Genomic DNA, 18,589 nt, shown 5'->3' with positions numbered 1-18,589 from the left:
AAAATTTGGGCTCGTCCGGGATTTGAACCCGGGACCTCTCGCACCCTAAGCGAGAATCATACCCCTAGACCAACGAGCCATACAGAACGCAAACGCTTGTAGACGCAGCAAATGAAAAATGACCAGGTCAAAAGTTATTTATTGGGAATAAGTACTAAGACTAAGTAACAATACAGCAGTTAATTCTACTTTCCTTGCAGTTTAACTAGCTGATTCCGTATCAATTTCTATGCTGCTTTTACGCTAATGTATACGGCAGATGCAAAGCACGCTGGAAACACAGAACTTTACCGCCATCTAGTGACACTAATTGACCATAGGATCTATGACGAACGGCGGCCGGTTAGCTCAGTTGGTTAGAGCGTGGTGCTAATAACGCCAAGGTCGCGGGTTCGATCCCCGTACGGGCCATGTGATTTTATCCCTCAAACCCACACATGAAACTTATACCTTAGGTATAACGCAACAGAAAAGAGAAACTTCTGCATATATCTGCGTCATTACAGCGGATCCATTTCTAGTAAGAAACTGCTTTTGGTTGCAATGCATTTAATTATGTAAAGTATTCCTAAGGGAATATAAAGAGACGGGCTCGTCCGGGATTTGAACCCGGGACCTCTCGCACCCAAAGCGAGAATCATACCCCTAGACCAACGAGCCGCTCGAGTGTTTAGCTTTTCTAAAATGTATACATTATTATGTGGAAAAAACAAACTAAATTTTCAAAAAGAACAGCTGCGTTGGCCGGGAATCGAACCCGGGTCAACTGCTTGGAAGGCAGCTATGCTAACCACTATACCACCAACGCTCCCGCACATGAGTTTAACAGTAGATCTGAAGAGGCAACTGACCATTGAATATAATCGCTTGTTTATAATTGTCTTACCAGCCAATCGATTACCTTGGAAAAAAGTCTATAAATTATATTGTAGCGCGGAGATACCGGCGGGCAGCACGGCATGTTGGACTGATGCCAGATTGTAAATAGTTCTCAGTAATCGCTTGTGTGATTATAAATGTGCTATGTGTTATGTCATGTATAGTAGTTGATGTTTATCGTGTACGTAGTGTGTGTATGTGTGCGCGCCCACCGTGTGTATGAGGAGTAAACGGGGCGATGAGCACGGTGGGCAGTGCCAGTGTGTGTGATTGCAGTGATACAGGTGTAATAAGCGCCATCAGGTGTTTATTAAACAGACAGTTATTACTCAAATGCATTGTTTATTGAGATTATTTACATAGAAAGATACAGATGCTCAGGTTCTCATACACAGGGATAGGAAGATAAGAAGGTATGTTGAATACTAACAGCTGGAATGATGCGTTGTCTTAGATGGCAGGGTTATGGCATTTCATAGCATGTTAACAAAGGACTCATGCACACTAACAGCTAATAAAGCTACTAAATATACACGTCAGTTTACAGAAGTCCTGCTCATAAATTCCTAAACAAATCAGCAAAATCAAGACAAAACCCATAATTAAAAAATATTATGCTGTGACAATACTAACAGTGATACTGCCAGGTTTCAAAAACAGTCAGTGAAGGAAAAGTGGCCAGTGAGTGTTCAGCATATATGTGGGACCTCCGGGACGGCTGGGAAAGCATCCCAGGAGGCACCGCATGGATCTGGCGTAGAGGAGACTGTAGGGTCAGCCAGTCCCTGGGGCAGTTGGGGTTAAGGGCCCAATGGTGGGATCACTCTGCTGACCACGGGCTGTACATAATAGCAGAACAGGCTACAGTCCGTGACTGGAAACCTAAAAAGTGCAGCTATAACGTACATTTGAAATGAGTATACACATATGTACACACACATACAAGTGGTCCTATTAAACTGGACAGAGTGCATATGTAAAAATATAATGTTTACGATTAGCACTGCTTCTGAAGTAGCAGGTAATGTGTTATTTGGCTCCTCCGCTGACCAACGCTGCATCTCGATCCTCTCCGGAAGCACAACGTCACCTTCCCCGGGAAGAACTTCTAAATCTACAGTGACAGGAGTAAAGAGAAACAGAAGGGCATGGAATTTATGAGCAGGACTTCTGTAAACTGGCGTGTATCTAGTAGCGTTATTAGTTGGTAGTAAAGTAATAGCTTTAAACAAAGTTTCCATGAATAATTTTAGTGAGTTTATTACTTAATTATTCGAGGAATTCTTAATATCTAAGTTAAGTATAATGGCAGCAAACAAGATGAGTAAAATAAGTTGTAGTCAAATATCCTTTATTGAGAGGCAAGTTAACGTCAGAGTATCTTGTACAGGAAAGTGCAGCATTAGTGTAACGTTAGTTTATAAAACAGTAATCCCATTTATTTCGTAATCTGCTTATAGACTCATTCTACTCGACCAGTGTCCTCGTTAACTACAAAATCGCTCGTTTCCATAAATCGACACTGTCTAGATTAATAAATGGATCAATAAGTAATTCCGTCAAACATCGCGTTTTAACTGCCGAACAAGTTAGCGAATGACAGATAACTATAAGTTATATTCAGCAACGTTAAAATACTTCCTAAAATATTACGATGCAAGATTACTGTGCAGTTTACCTTGGAGAGCTGTCCTTTCCGTTCGATTAGTGCCGGGTTTTTAGGTGAATCACCAGATTCATTGCAATATTAATATTAGTTCCAGTAGTTATTCTGAATTCCAACATCAGTGTCCAGTCGCCTGACAGTGCTGACTAAGGTAAAGGTCTTCGGAAGCGTCGAAACAGCGCAAAAACATCAGCCAGTGGCCAAAAGAATATTACACCCGCATTATTGAGCAGTACCATTCAAAATGAATAGGAAAAGTTAAGGGAAGTTTAACTATTCTGGGGTTCCACGCGGGACGGGGAGGTTTTTTTTAACTTTACATATGTCAGTATAAAACATTTATAAATGCATTAGTTACTGCTTCAACTTTTAAAATGTGCAGCATAACAAATACAAATACAAGTGTAATACTGCTGGACACAGGTGAAGTATGACTGCTGAAGCTCATATATCTTAGTATAAACTCGTATTTGCAGTTCTTCCTGACGTCCATACAGCAATTAGACCAGACTCAATGCTAAATCCTGTCACAAATTTTCAAAGCATAACAGACGTAAAGGGTTGTTCCGCAGGTCTTGCTCATTTAGGTCTAACCCTCTGGGAAAATCTTAACTGCTGCTTTTAAGCTTCATTCCCTTCCCCACCCAATAAGAGAAATAAACTCCGTATACAGCAGTAATGTCCCCATTAGCAAAGCTTGTGCTGTTTGTCAGAGGACCCTTCAAGTTACATTCTGCAAAGGTCAGGTCCCAGTTCCCTGCTAATAAGCATTACACTATATGTATACCTTCATTGCATCCTCCTTAAAAAGCTTTAAAATCCGATTATATAAACCGTCTTAATAATGGAATTCTTTTGACATCACCTATTTAAAAAAAGACATTAACAGTGCCTGCTATTCTCCATGCCGTGTCATACCCACAAAAAAGGCACAGTAGCCTAACCAAGGTATCAAATCTGAATGGCAAAGTAATTCAAACTTTAACCTGACATGCGTGAGCAGGCAGAAACCCAGGTAAGAGCGCCATCCTAAGCACCCTTCAGAAAACTGACGGGGTGGCAGCATAACACAAACCAGAGACGTGTGCATTTGGCTGCATTTTACATTGCACCCAGGTATAGAAAATAGTTCTATTATTTTGAGGAGCATAAGTTACTCGTAAATGAATGTTTGACGACTTAGTCATGCTAGTGAAACTGACAGCAGTCCAAAACAACCGAACCTCATACCTGCTAAAATGCAAAAAAGGTGATATGGGGGCAGCCATTTTAAAACAGCTGACCAAGAGTCCCCCCCCCCCTCCTCCCCACAGACTGAAGGCCCAACCCATAATGCTGACATCTGTTACACACAATTTGCATTGTCACAGAAAATGAAAAAAAAACACAAAGTATTTCCCGTTTTTTTTTTTTTATTTTTTTTTTTGGACATTTAAAATTCCAGTGTTATCCATGTGATATTTAAACTTTTGTTCTTGCATAATTTCTTAAGGCTGACAGAAGGGTTGTTGCCATGGGAACCAAAGAGTCTCCCCAGCAACTGGAAGACAAGGAGTAGGACACTGACCCAGTAACAGTGATCAGGAGACATCACTAAACATCTTCAGCAGAAGGACGACCAAACACAAAATGAACAAAAGAGGTTTCTCAGTTTTTTTTTTTCCTTTTTGGGTGGGGTGGGGGGGGGGGGGGGGAGAGACAACACGTGCAGTTAGTGTACTTGAGACAATCTGGCCGTTCTGGAACTTAAGGTACAGCTCAAGTTAAGCACATTCCTGTAGTGTATGACAAGTGAAGTTTCAATACCTTTAAAGCTGCATACAAGTTCAAGAGCCAGTATTCTCATTCAAGCCCTGCTTAAAGACAAACCCGCCCCAACCCAAAAGCACTGCCGCCCAGCCAATGCCAGTAGCTGAAGGCAGATTCTGTATGGCTCCAGGTCAGACACCGCCTTTGACAGGTGCCCAGCTGTAAGTTTCACTTCCATAAAAGTGCAAATCGAAGGAAGGTTTCACATCTCAGAGGTAACAATTTGTTTCCAAGGCAACTCAGATAGGGGCAGTCTAGTCAACCCTGACAGCTTTCTCCCATCGCCTTGGCAACAGTCATAGACCGCACAACCACAATGATATAGGACATTGAACTGTTAGGTCTCCATACTATTGGAAACTGACAACATCCTTGTTCCCCAAGAGCAATTATAGTCAGGTAGAGAACAAAAAGTAGTGACCCGTTGTGCAGGACTCAAGCTTAAAAGATTTACTGTGATCCAATTAGTTTGAAATTAAAATTGAAAAAAAAAGGTACTAAATGAAATGGAGTTAAGACCAAAGTATGAAATAATTAGACAACAATAAGGACTACAACCTTTGATTTGCATGGAGAAGACCTTCTGGTAGCTGTGGCCAGGTGATATTTGCGATGTTTCAGATGGGGGTGTACATATGCATGAGGGTCAGTGTCTGCAGTTAGTCCAGCTTGTGTGCGTGTTGGGGGGGGGGGGGCGGGGTTGGGGCAGGATTGGTGGAACACGTCCTTCAATTCTTCCTTCTCAGAAACGCTTTGGGCCCCATGGAGAAGACTTCGGGGTCACTGGAGCCCCAAAGCTTGGAAATTCCTCAGAGCTGCTCATATCCGGTGCCTAGGAGAACAGAAATGGGAGGTGGACCTCAAGAGCCACACTATTATAAAGTACTTAAAGTGGGAGTTCACTCCAAAAACTAAAAAAAAGATGCATTGTAGAGGGGCTTTAGTGCTATCCATGAGGGTTATTCTGTTGGGAGTAGTTGCCTAGTTTTGGAGATATCTGGCATCTCAAATATAATGGCATTCGTTGTGATGATTGTAGCACCAAAAAAAAAAAGTTTGAAAAATTCAACAGCAATGTCTCTTACCAGAAATAATCCAGTAACTCAGGATAATCTACAGACTTTGTAGTGACACCAATATCACTGCACAGAAGATATGAGCACAACCGTCCTGGTGATCTTCTGCACAGTGATATACCTGGTGAGGAGCTTTGTAAAAGCTACATTAAACTGCTCACTACAAAGACTGAGGATTTTCCTCAGTAACCAGGTCTTGATCTCTTGCAAGAGACATTGCTGTTGAATTTCTCAGACGTGTTGCTGTTTCGGTGCTTTGATCACAGCAAGAATGCCAGTCTCATTTAATTTGAGAGAAGCACAGTATCTCCAAAACTAGGCAACTCCCAGCAGAACAACCCAGATCAATAGACAGCACTGAAGCCCCTCTAAAATCTCTCCATTTTTGGGATGATCTGTCCATTTAACGATTGCACAGGTTGCCCTGCTTTAGGTGCTACAGCTCACCTCATTGGAGGCCCACGGTGCCTCCCTCACCACAAACCCTTTCGATGGGCCCCTGGGTTCATCCCCCATAGTAGCAGCAGCTGCACTAGCACGCGTCTTCATGTAGGCCTGCTTGGATTCATTTTCAGCCACATCTGCCATCTGTAGTGAGAAGGTTCATGGAAAAAGCCATGGTAAAGGAACTGGAGCAGGAGAAGCAGCGGAGGCACAGAATGAGCCTTACATATTCCTCCTCCAGGTTCAGGAGGTGATCAATGGCCTCATCGACATTCTCTGGGTGCCCAGTGACGATGACAGCATTGGGATCTGCAGCACCACTCTGAGGGAACTTTAAGTCCACCTGAAACAGAATGACAGAGGTAGTTTTGAGTGAGACATCCTAAGCACTTAAAATGGCAAACAGATCGTTAGCTTGGTGACGGCACAAACATCTAGACCTCACACCAGCCTTTCCCCCCCAACCCGTTCCTCAGGTACATCCAGACAGTCCATGTTTTGCTCCCTCCCAGTAGGGAGGGAAAATGTGGATGTTCTGCCAGAGAACTTGGGAGGAAGCAAAAAAATGGACCAGGACCAGGGTTGGGAAAGACAACAACCTTAAAGATTAACACAAGTCCAAATTACAAGAGAATCTGGAGATTTGGCCAAATACGAAAATACCACATTAGTTTACAGGAACCTTTCCAAAAAGGCCTACCTTAAACTCATCCATGATCTTGCGAATTCCCTTTCCACGAGCACCAATGATGCGGGCATGTACTCTGCTGTCTAGGGTGATGCACTCTGAAATCATTTCTTCCAGCTCGTCCACAATGGCCTGAATAGCATCACGTGCGGAGATTGTATTCTTCTCGTACCCTGTGATGGTGATCTGGTCCTGAGACATTGGGAGCACTGGTTAGCGAAGCACATATAGCTTGCGACGGCAAAACGTAACCATAACCCAAAACCCCTACGAGTACCTGATTCTCGTCATTCTTTTCAGGGAACTGGATATTAACATCGTGTTCGTTGCGGATCTGAGTGATGATAGCGCCCTTGCGGCCGATGATCTTGGGGTGATACTTTGGATCCACGCTTATGGTTAGCCTAAAACTCCGGAGAGCCTAAAATGAAATCAAAATGCTCGATTAAGCTCAGAAGAACTGGGAAATTTGATTCGACGCCTCTCAAACTGGCAGCAGAGTATGAAACAATCAAAATACCGTTACACCAAAAATTGGAGGGAAGTGGATTTTCCTGTACACCTGTTCAGTTCTGTAGATGGTGGGAGAAGACTATATAGGCTGATTATCCTTAAGCTGCATTACAGTTTATTACCTTATACAGGAAGGGCACAGAGCTACAGAGAAGCTCCTGTACGTACCCGCTCCTCCTGCTCTGCTTGCAGCTCCTTCACGCGTTCCAGGAGACCTTCTTTGGCGCGGTCTAGATGATTTGCCAGGCCAGTGATGGCGATGATGTCAGACTGCAGATCAGGCGCAGGCACTTGAATGTTTACCTGAGGGAGAACATTCCAGGCTCTCAGACTGCCGTTCTGGAATTCCAGTTATGCAACCAGACAGGTAATGGTTCACAGCACAGAGACCAAGAACCTCAGCTGCAATACAAATGAAAAGAACTAGCCCTGCCTTTGCCAGGCTGGATACGCCTACAATGAAGGCTTACCTCATATTCATCCATCATCTTGCGAATTCCACTGCCTTTCTGGCCGATGATGTAGCGATGAAGTTCATATGGAACTTCTACCTCAATTGTCACAGGAACTAAAGCCTATGTCAAACAATTAAGGTTAGGACAACTTGGATAATGTCAAACATGATTCCTCTTGCGAGGAAGCAAATATGGCCACGTTGAAACTAAACACAAACCTTAAGAGCCTCCACAGCTGCCTCACAGCGTTCCTTACGGCCAGAGAGCACAATGACGTCACACTTCTTAGGAGTGGCAGGGTCAGTAACGCCCTTATCCCTGGCTTCCCCATTTTCCTGGATGTGAGGCTCAGCAGCAGGAGCTGGAAAAATGGGAGGCCGCTTCTTAAATAAGCTTGAGAACGTAGAGGCTTAAAGGCACATATTTATGATACAGCTCACTATTAGCCTCGTCCAACAGGTCCGACGGTCCCATTAATACCACAGACTGTAACAGTACCCACAAAATGCTGCTGGAATTACGTCAAGAATCAGAAACGGAACCAAAAGACAGTCTTACCCTGGAGATCCTCCCTCTCAGGGAACTTTATCTGCACAATGTGATCCCTGGTGATCTGCTGGATGCGGGATCCCTTGGGACCCATTATAGAGCGGTGGAACTTCTGAGGGATCACACACTCCATGGTCACCTGAGCATCCTGGAACACACAAAACAACTCTCTCCGTAAATCCTAAAGCACTGAGCATGCAGAAAAGGCCAAATGGACTCCCCCGTGCATACGGCCCCGTGATGTCCGACTCACCAGGTCCTCAATAATCTCCTGCATGCGCTTCATGGCAGCTGCGACGCAGTCCTTGGCTCCTTTAAGGGTCACCTTGTCGCTTTGGGATGCAGTACGAGGGAAGCTCACCATCACGCCTCCATACTCATCTGCGATGTCCCTCAGGACCTGGCCACGACGTGCCACAAAGTAGCGATGGTGCTTTGGATCCACAGTCATGAAGTCCTCTACCACATTATCCTAATGGCGACACAGGAAATCATTAACAGTTAGAGGCAATTTGAAAGGTTCTAAAACCACAAAGATATTGGCTAGAAATTAATGGAAAGGAGAGGGTGTAGCACATTACCAAGCTCTTAATAAGGCTCTGAAGCTCCTTCTCTGCCTCTCGCACAGCCTCTTCTGTCCCCACTACAGTGATCAGCTCCTGGTCCTTGTCATCCAGCGTTGGAAAAATTATACGAGCGCCGGTATTGTCCCGTACCTTCCGGATGTTACCGCCACCCTTACCAATGAGGAACTTGTGGTATTCGGGCTTGGCACGTAGTTCCACTGTGTGGCTTTTTGTTTGCTGAAAGACACCGAACAATGAGTGCACTGTAATGAGGCGAAGAAGCTTTAGAACCCATAGCTAACCGGAACCATTAGTGAACCTCATACCTTCTCCTCGGCGAGAGACAGCAGCTGCCGCTTTGCTTTCTCCACATCCTCCACCGGCCCACGAATGGTGACGGTGTCGATGCCAGAGCCCTCTGTTGGGAAGTGAATGTGCACGCCTCCACACTCTTCCATGATGGAACGCACAAAGCGACCCTTTGATCCAATGAGGGAGTTGTGCAGTTTTGAGGGGATTGAAACCTCCAGCTCTGTGATATTGGCCTAAACACAAAAGACAACATCAGAACCTTGCCGTTCAGTGGAGTCACTGTAGATGAGGCTCCAAGGCACAGATCTGCATTTCAGAAGCACCAACCAGCTCCTTCTGGATAGCGAGGATGCGGTTCCTCGCGGCCTCACAGTTTGCCTTCTTCCCGGTGATGATGATCATTTCAGAATTGTTGTTTTCTGCGGGCAAGTCGATCTTCGTGCCGGTCTCTTCACGAATCTAAAAACGGCAGGTCCATACAGGTTAAGAACCCAAGTCAAGCCTGCCATATTCTGTTCAAGCAAAATTAATGTCTCACCTTCTTAATATTTGCTCCTCCTTTGCCAATAATGTTCTTATGGAACTGTTTGAAGATCGGGACGGAAACGGAAAAGCTGTTCTCCACCTAGGACGAGAGGTGCACATTCAATGTTCGGCTGTCAATGCCCATCACAAGTCATGAAACCAACCCGACAGGATGAACTAGTAGGAGAGTCTGTGCTTAGATCCTTACCATTTCAGCCACCATCTTCTGCATAAATTTGGAACATTTTTCAACCTCATTCCGAGGACCTCGTAGCTGAACGATGTCACTCTTCTGAGCAGGGTCAGGGAAGTTAATGATGACCTTCAAAGAATTAGATGGCTGTCACATTCCCCTGCTCCACTGGGAGGAACCTAGTCTGATGATTCGACTGAAATATTCCACCTAACAAATTACCTCTGGGAACTTGTCCCGGACTTCTTTAATCTTCTCTCCTTTCTGTCCAATAATGGCTCTATGAAAACGCTGTTCGATAATCAAGTCCTTTGTACGCTCGTTCTCCTGTGGCGGGGGACAGGAAGCAAAAATGACAGAAGGCCGGGCACATTCGTGGCATGGGCACTGGCAGCCGCTTGTACTTGGTCAACATGGATGGGAAACGCAAAGCTCCACTCACCATGCGCGATGCTAGCTCTAGAAGCTCCTTCTTGGCCTCCTGTACTCCTTTTGGGTCTCCCTCGATGCGGATCAGGTTACTCTTTTCATTATCAGGGGGGATGCGGACAGACACCTTGTGCTGCTCCTTGATTCGATTAACTGAAGGAATAAAAAAAGGTTTGCGGCTCCAACCACAGATGTTTAAGTGTCCCCCACCCCCCAGTCATTTCAGGCGTCGCCAAACGCACTTTCACACTAGCGACACACACTGTGCCCCCATACTTACTGTTAGCACCACCTTTCCCAATCAGATGTCTGTGGAACTTGGGATCCACGCTGATCTCCGCATAATCCATGCGGCTCACCTGCCAAACGATGGCTGACGTTCAAAAAAGTCCGACCGCATAAACTGAAACTTCCACGTCTAAAAAGTAGATGTTGGCGGCTTCAAACTGAGCATAGTAAGTGATGCCATCTGATGGGGGATGGGGAATTAAATTCCAGTTTACTCACCAGATCTAGAACGATGGCTTCAATCTGGCAGTGCATCTGCTGTACGTCCTTTGTGGGTCCCTCCAGAGTGATCTTATCCTCCCCTTCGGTAAACTCAATATGCACCTACAAACAAGAGCAGCTTGATAAATTGCTTCTGCCACACTGAATGGCAAGAACTTGGGGAGAGAAGAGAGGACACTAACCTTTGGCATTGCCTGAGTAACTTTGGCCAAATTCTGCCCCTTTTTGCCAATGATGAACCGATGAAGCCAGGAAGGAGCCGAGACTAAGGACACAGTGTAGCTGTTGGCCTGCCAATCGATGCAAACGTTAAAATTAAAACTTCGGATCCGTTTAGAAAGACACCATAACATGAGACTTAACGGAGACTCCAGGTACCTTAGCATAAACCTCAGTGAGGGCCTGGCCCAGCCGGTCCGGCTCTCCACGGAGGATGACTGTTTCAGAGCTGCTATCGGAAGGTGGGATCTCGACAGAAACGCCAGTCTTCTCCAAGATTTCCTGCAAAGTGTTTCCCTTCGGGCCGATGACATACTTGTGCTGAGATTTCTTAACTTCTACTGCAATGGTGGTAGCATTCTTCTTCTGCATTGGAAGAATTTAATGAAGTCAGTGTTACACAATATCAAGTATCTGGTACAGACTCATGGTGTTATGTTAAATCCTTAAGGCTGCTGACCAAGTACACTACAGATGTCGCACCCAACTGATGTGCTAACCTTTTCTTCAAAGATCTTCTTGATCATAGCCACGGCCTGGGCCACCTGCTCCTTCTCCCCAGTTATCACGATCTCCGTCTTGTTCACGCTGGGTGGAGGAACGTTGATACGAGTGCCCGTTTCTTGCATCATCTCATTCACGACCTTGTTGAAGGCACCAGTTATGAAGGGGTGATACACCTTGTCGATGTTTATGCGTTCCACAGCACGCTTGTCCTAGGGGGGGGAAGAACACCAGCTAAATGTTAATATTTAGTTGGAGCAAGTCGAAGACATGGGCTATCAGCCATAAGGGCATATTATCAAGATATGGCCTTGGCATTAGTGCTAATTTAGTGCCACTTAAATACCCATTCATGTAGAATATAATCTCGAATCACTCTGGATTGCAGCCCATGGAGTTACACAGCCAAAAAGGCAGGAGATTCCATGAACACAGCCTTCATTAGCAGGTCCCAGAAGATGTGGTACCTGTTCAGCAGAGATGAGCAGGATCTCGTGCTTGGCCTTCTCCAGGCCCTCTTTGGTACCAGAAATCTTGATGTGGTTGCTGGGGTCTTCTGGCCGAGGAATCTGGATCTTGGTGGCGGTCTTCAGCTCCAGTTCTTGCAGCTTCTCCCCATTCTTGCCGATGACGAAGCGGTGGTGTTCTTTCGGGATTGCCACGGTGGCAGTGGCCTGTAGGACGACGCGATCAGCCGCTCGTTTCCAGCACACGTTTAAAAATCTTACATTGAAATTTCCAAAGAATCACAGAAATACCCATTTTTAAGAGGATAGAGAAAAACAGCATATTAGTTATAACTGATGCCTCCATTCTAAAGTTTCAGAAATAGCTTGTGTATTGTACAGTCAAAAGAAACCTCCGACCATTCATACTAGCCACTTAATTTCCCGAAGAACCCTAAAATGTAAATTTTATCATACTGGCACCCAACATTTGAAATGGAGCCAGAAGATTTGGGTGGGAGCTTTTCAGCAGGCCAGAAGCAGCACTGTTCCACTAAGGAATCCGGCCAATAAGTCATCTAACAATTCAATAAGTACAGTACTCAGACATTTTGGACACCGGGAAGCTTATTTCTACACAGAGGCTGGTTTCTCAATGAGACTCATGTGCAGCCACTCAAGGACTGAAGTCAGAAAACAGCCAGTCTGATTTTTCATTTGACACATGGCACTAGAGACATTCAAGACTGAAATCTGACTTTACCACTTAGTACATGGATTTAGTATGTACTAATGTTCTGACTACCACTTAGTACATACTAAATCCATGTACCAATGTTCCCAAATTACAAGAATTTGGTCAACCAAAATGTACAGCATTCAGTTTCCTAATTGTTTACCGAGAATCATACCAAGAGAGCTTTTATTAACCTTTGGAACAATAAACAGAGATCCTTATCGTCCAACAGAAGGGACATGCACTAAAAATTATGGGCCGACCTGAGTCTGCAGTCGAGATACGATCTCCTTCCGCGCCTTCATGACTGCATCCAGCTTCCCAGACACCATGATGGAGAGGCCCTGGTCCTTGGCCATGGAGAGCTCCAGGTGGGCGCCAGTCTTGTGCATGATGTCCACACAGATCTTGGCCTGGTCGCCTTCGCCAAACTGGTTGATGTCCTTGTACTTGCGCTCTTCCAGGGGCACATGGAAAACCTTCGAATTAATAAAAATAAAAGTGAATGCCTGCTGGCCAAGGTCCCAAAACCCCCAGCAGCTAATCTGACAGCATATAGAAACTTGCCTGGGTGATGACAGAGGATTTCAGAGGACGAATCTTTGTCCAAGCACTGCCTGGCTCCTGAACTCCCTCAGGTGAAGTGGCCTTCTCAGGCAGAGGGGGAAAGGCATCTTTGTAGGTTGGCCAAACGTCATCATCCCCGGTCTCACTAGGCCCCGCACCGGCAACTGTGGGGACAGGGGAATAGCCTTTAAACTCAGTTTAGGAGTACCCAGCCGAGAGCACGGGAATGCCAAAAGGCAAGTTCTCTTGTCGATAAGACACGAGGAAGTCATACTTACCGCCAACCTGCTCGGGCAGGAGACCATTGCGGTGCTCGTTGAAGCTTTCCTGCGTAAGTACGGCGACGGAGCTCATGGTCGAAATCCCACTTTTACACGGAGTCCGAGTGTGTCACTGGGGATAGGGCAAATGGGCTTTCGACATTACTGCAATACCACAAGGGACCCCCAACCAAATCACAAAACCTGCCCTTCAATCTCAACTCGGTCTTATACTTTGCTGGTTCAGGTGAAGTTCTTGTACAGCTTGGTGATTGGGTTTTGATGAAGAAATCCTGGACTGGGTACAACAAAAAAATAAGGGTGTTTTTCCACCGCAGCAGGTACAGTACTTTTGGTACTTCATTTCCATTGGCGTAAAAACGGGTACTAGTGCCGAATGACATCACACCGCGAGGCGGGGTGTTTTGTACTGAATTTGAAGAATGACTGCGTGACGTGTGATATTAATACGAACATCACATGTCATGCGCATGCAGTTTACATGGCTAGTCAGATTAACATCAGGCTTTTTCTTACTTTCAGTTCTATAACTGAAGTTTCGCTTAAATATCTTTACTGTCATAGAAACAAAAGCCTTAGCTACCTCTAATTTTAATTATTCCTTTTATAGATTGAACAGGTTTAAAAATCCGCTGCTTTTTCATGAGTGTTTTGGAAAACGCATCTTTTTTGTATCCATTCTTCCTACCAGATCGCAATTAATTTCTTTTTACTTTGTTTATCGTTTTCCCCAACTTTTTTTTTTTGTTTTTTTTTTTTTTAACAATAGCAGTTGTATCCTGTTTCAGAGACAGGCTATTTGCGTAACCAAAAATCGTCAAAGGTCCCACCTCCAAGTGCCAAAGTAGTACCCCAGCTGGTTTGGCACTTCTGGTACTAGTACTCAGCTAGAAATCAATGGAAAAAGGGAAAGTACCATATAAAAAGTACGGTACTTGGTGCGGTAGAAAAGCTCCCAAAGAGAAGGGGGATCCCAAAGTGGGCGTGGCATGCTTCGGTTTGTATATCTAGGGACACCTCTAAAGATTACCATGCAGCTCTACGAGTTAAGAGGATTTGTTCATTAACCCCAGTTCTCTATTTAGGTGCTCTCCAGAACCTACAGAACAACAAAACCTGCCGTTGCTCCTACAACAGGAAGCCACAGACCACCACACGTTAACAGTAAGTATCGCTGATGCTCACTATGGTCCCGTGGGCACCAAATCAAGTTCCTATCAGGCAGTAGAAACCAAGTGTGGTACTGCAAAGCAACCATAACCTGCATTAACCAACTTAGACAGGCATCACCCTCTGGAGCGGCACAACTTAAAACTACATACACAAATGAAAAAGCATTTAATACTTGAAGCCACAATGTAAGAAGGTTGGCACACCTCTAGACTGCCTTAACCCACATCACCCACAGAGCTTCGGGTACAAGCCAGATCTTTAAAAATCAGGAATGTGCCGATTCCCTTTTCGCAACCTTCACAGGGAGCGAGGGCCTCCAGAAACTCCCTCCTGCTGGTCCTGGCAAACAGCAGCCACCTGAATTCCAGTTGCTTACTGGGGCTTTTGCAAGGTTTCCAAACACCAGCCCCTTCCCCCCCCACACATTCGGTGGTCTAGTTCAGCAGCATAGGGGCACATGCCTATGAGGTACAGTATCAGTGAGAAGTCATCCCCCCCCCATTTATTTCATAAACTGCAGATTTTTTAAAATTCTTGTTAAGCATTGGAAAGTTGAGTGAAATGAATTAGTTAAAATTTAAACCCAATAAAAAAAGTTTCCTTTATAACATGGAAAGAGTATGTAACAGTGCATGGCTGACATCCTATTAACTGGTTGTGCGGTGATGGCAGTGTCAAATTCTAGGCGGCCCTTTAACTTTAATTGCACTAGTTAACAGTTTCATCCGACAAAACAAAACAGTACTTAATGTCCCTTGTAGAAAGAATAGCTTTTCTCTGCTGTTATAACTGCTAGGGGTTACAGTACTTTGATTAAATCAAACGTATGACGTTTTCTTGCTAACAAAAGGTGAACATACTGTAAATGTATTTGTTAGCAAAGAATACAGAGTATTTTTCGTAAAATGTAAATGTTAAGCGAGTGACATGCAAATGCAGAAAATCTATGTGCAAAAAAACCCGACTGGCAGTGCAAACGCCGGCATTAAATTGTCACACAAGAACAAAAAAACCTGGTTCATGAAGACTGAATACAGCATCAAGACACCCAAAGTAGTAATTTCTTACCAGCTAAATGGTCAGTTACCAGATAATCCGTCCTGTTAAGCTGTTTGTCACGTCAGCCTGCCAGCTTTTGCCTGAAAAATAGAATCATGGCCGTAAGCTTCATGCGAACACTTGACCTGAACGTGCCGTCTCTTAGCATCCGCATCGCAAAGGCCAGGGATGGAGAGGGGTGGCTGATGTTCTCGCTATACCGATCTGGCAACTAGGTGCTACCATTAGTAAGATCAGTCCTGGTAAAGTCTAACACATCAAGGAGAGTTAGGGAGGTGATCGCATCTGTGGACGATTTTAACCATTAGTGAAAGCAATACTCCACCGGAAAAAAAATATATTAAAAAAATCGACTTGAATAAGGCTTTGATCAAAGACTCAGCTAGTGCCACATCCCTCAAAAGAAGCCCTAAAACTAGAAAAAGAGCAGTAAACGCTCTTTGCCAAGTTACACAGCAATCAGAATAGGGGAAATAGGGTCTACAAGGCACTGATTGCTGGAAGGCTTCACCAACATTTTTAGGCTATTTACCCAGAAACATGGCGTTACTGCCAACCCCACTTGAGGGCAAACATTTACATAATGTCACTGTGCCCCAGACATAGCCAAAGTCTCACCATGCATGAGAGTTGTGGTGGGGCTGCCACATTGCATACCATAAGCAATAACCACACGATATATAAAATCCCATTAGAGAGTTATAGGATCCCAAACACACATGCATATGAATGACAGAAGCCCAAGTCGGCAATTCAGACTTCAGGGTCCAACACATCGGGCAGACAACGACTAAACGGCTGCGTGACGTGGCCATAAGTGGACTCTCACATGAAGGCACATAACCATATGTTCTGCTCTCGGGATCACAGGAGGGAAGGGCAACCAGAAAACGTACAGAAGAAATCCAGTCAATAGGGTTCAATACCTAGTTATACATTCAGGGTACTACTGTAAAGGAAACCAATCAGCCATAATCACAAAAACATGCGTAAGGAGTAAATACTAACGGTCACCCGCCAAGGTAATCACTCCCCTGAAAGATTTCAGGAAGTCACCCACATCGGATACTGACCCCCGCACAGATTGTTCAGATATACCAGTAGTATCAATAAAGATAGTTTTAACTGCCACAATACTCCAAAGGTCCTCCATGTTTACGTAGTCGCATTCCTTAGAACTTACACACATGAAATGTAGCAAATCAGCTCTTAATTCAAAGGTCCAATTCGCTACTTAATTTCTTTAATCGCCTAATCTATTGTCAATAGCTGGACGGGGAAGGCAGAGGAAATTGGTGCTGAATGTAGCCGAAAAATGGGCTGTAGTAAGTTACGATGAAGTAAGCATTCCGTGGTAAGACCGAGTCCAAAAACGTGACCCGACCAGTGTACCGGACACAGACTGCCACCTCATCACGTCTCAGGCTGGGATCGAAGGAGCTACCTCAACATCAGCTCGAAAAAAACAGAGTTTCCGTAAGCAGGCGTCGACCAAAAGCATTAAATCATACACAACACTGTTTTTAAAAGGCAAAAAATGTGAAAAAAAACACTTTTCCCCACAGCTGGATGTCCCGGATTGTACTACAAGTGACCAATACAACTAGAGGAGTCTAAAATAATCTAAACACGTAAGCCAGTATAACAATTTGAAAACGTAACACAAAAAAAATACATAAATGGGAAGGCAAATATTAACCTTTCCGCAACTTTCGTAAACTTTAATAAACTTCCACTTGCGCCTGCGCGGCTGTGACACGTAGATCCGACCTGCTCAGGCGAGACTCCATTTGGAAACTTAAACGTAAGAAAATCTGAAAAAAAGCAGCGACCGACGAGAAAATGGCCTCTTAAACTCATGATCGCGAAGCGTCTCGCCTATCGACATACAATGTATCCGCTTCTTATTGCCTTACTGACAGACACAGCCTCCCCGGGTCTGCAGAAAGTCCACGTAGGCAGTAGGCTAAACAGTCCGGAGAAATTGACATGGAGTCGAGCCTATGCACATTTTTTTCGCCTCACCACGGGGGAAAAAACAGTACCAGAGGATCGGTCGCTAAATTGTTACAGCTCCCTTCCAAAGGATAACACTGCACGGAGGTCGGTCCGTCATGCTACATTTTACACACTGCAGTGTATCAGATTTGGACGTTCATTTTTCTACTTACTTCTGTTGGTGTTCCCGTCTGCCCGATATGGTGCAGAAGCAGATAATGTAACTCAGGAGTGAAAGCGCTGCCCACGGTCTTGCTCTATTTATACTGACCCTGGGCCTCCAATCGCATGCAGCCACGTCAAAGCCTTGACTCGCTCACCACATATTTTCAAAGGGGGCAAAAAAAGGAAAGGGCTCTCTAAACAGTGGTGGGGAGCCGTAGTACATGCAGTTCACGTATTTGTGCATGCTGGTTGTAGCTTATGATGAAACGTTGTGTCGCGCCGTTCTTTCTCGGGCACTCGTTAAATGCTTTACGCCTGTGGTGTTTCTGATGGGGCATCTGTTTCAAAGTGGCTCTTTCATCTGAGAACACGCTGCTAAAGAAGTATTGGCAGAATGTCAACAATTACACATATCTGTCATTAAATGAGCTAAATCGCTTTCTTCGATGACACTTAAATGACTAATTTTATGATATTTTTAGCGAAAGACGTAGTTTAGATTGAGTGGGCAATGTTCTCAATTATGATGCCAAAAAAATCTCAAAGACGACCCTTCAAGCCATTTAATTCCAGTCTGTCGTGCCATATACAGCAAACGATCACTTCCAACTTGTATCTACTCTCTCTATATAAGCGTGTTATTCATTCCTAAGGTGAAGACTTCACCGGGAACATCTGACGCGCACTGCAGGAAACTCGCATTATTTACATTTCTCTGTATAAATGCAGCAGCTCAGCCAACGCCCTGCCGTAGACAAAGTTTTTGCGAGACGTCTTTTGCGACAATAATAATGCATCCTATTATTGTTGTTATTATAATCTAGGTA

General features: G+C 44.6%; 1 protein-coding gene and 4 non-coding genes across 6 annotated transcripts; 1 reads left to right on the top strand and 4 right to left on the bottom strand.

The window, feature by feature from the left end:
• Positions 1–7: 7 nt before the first annotated feature.
• Positions 8–79, bottom strand: trnap-agg (transfer RNA proline (anticodon AGG)). The gene has a single exon. It is a non-coding gene; the product is annotated as a tRNA-Pro (tRNA).
• A 258-nt stretch (positions 80–337) lies between these two features.
• Positions 338–411, top strand: trnai-aau (transfer RNA isoleucine (anticodon AAU)). Its single transcript has one exon. It is a non-coding gene; the product is annotated as a tRNA-Ile (tRNA).
• Positions 412–588: 177 nt separating this feature from the next.
• On the bottom strand, positions 589–660 carry trnap-ugg (transfer RNA proline (anticodon UGG)). The gene has a single exon. It is a non-coding gene; the product is annotated as a tRNA-Pro (tRNA).
• A 76-nt stretch (positions 661–736) lies between these two features.
• On the bottom strand, positions 737–808 carry trnag-ucc (transfer RNA glycine (anticodon UCC)). The gene has a single exon. It is a non-coding gene; the product is annotated as a tRNA-Gly (tRNA).
• A 3,131-nt stretch (positions 809–3,939) lies between these two features.
• Positions 3,940–17,881, bottom strand: hdlbpa (high density lipoprotein binding protein a). 2 transcript variants are annotated; one of them, XM_023822282.2, is made up of 28 exons: positions 17,771–17,881; positions 15,609–15,679; positions 13,365–13,479; positions 13,087–13,250; positions 12,783–12,998; positions 11,805–12,011; positions 11,334–11,549; positions 10,993–11,199; positions 10,797–10,904; positions 10,612–10,716; positions 10,385–10,463; positions 10,118–10,257; positions 9,898–10,002; positions 9,691–9,804; positions 9,496–9,582; positions 9,285–9,416; positions 8,972–9,190; positions 8,661–8,882; positions 8,333–8,551; positions 8,089–8,227; positions 7,749–7,891; positions 7,546–7,650; positions 7,244–7,378; positions 6,840–6,983; positions 6,575–6,754; positions 6,101–6,217; positions 5,878–6,018; positions 3,940–5,186 (listed from the first exon to the last, which is right to left on the bottom strand). In XM_023822282.2, exons 3-28 carry the CDS (start codon positions 13,438–13,440, stop codon positions 5,097–5,099), a joined length of 3,810 nt encoding a protein of 1,269 aa, XP_023678050.1. In that variant the 5' UTR covers positions 13,441–13,479; positions 15,609–15,679; positions 17,771–17,881; the 3' UTR covers positions 3,940–5,096. The 2 variants fall into 2 exon arrangements, with proteins under 2 accessions (XP_023678050.1, XP_023678051.1); XM_023822283.2 differs by lacking the exon at positions 15,609–15,679 and having other exon boundaries at positions 17,771–17,821.
• Between the last annotated feature and the right edge of the window lie 708 nt (positions 17,882–18,589).

The sequence above is a fragment of the Paramormyrops kingsleyae genome, chromosome 21, assembly GCF_048594095.1.
Source record: "Paramormyrops kingsleyae isolate MSU_618 chromosome 21, PKINGS_0.4, whole genome shotgun sequence".
Taxonomy (NCBI): Eukaryota; Metazoa; Chordata; class Actinopteri; order Osteoglossiformes; family Mormyridae; genus Paramormyrops; species Paramormyrops kingsleyae.
This window is presented reverse-complemented; position numbering and strand designations above follow the sequence as displayed.

Coding starts and splice junctions, on each gene's coding strand:
- hdlbpa (XM_023822282.2), bottom strand. CDS start 13,440: ATGAGCTCCGTCGCCGTACTTACGCAGGAAAGCTTCAACGAGCACCGC. Junction 9,583..9,690: donor AGAAGATGGTGGCTGAAATG/GTAAGGATCTAA, acceptor CTCTCGTCCTAG/GTGGAGAACAGCTTTTCCGT. Junction 6,019..6,100: donor TGAACCTGGAGGAGGAATAT/GTAAGGCTCATT, acceptor TTCTCACTACAG/ATGGCAGATGTGGCTGAAAA.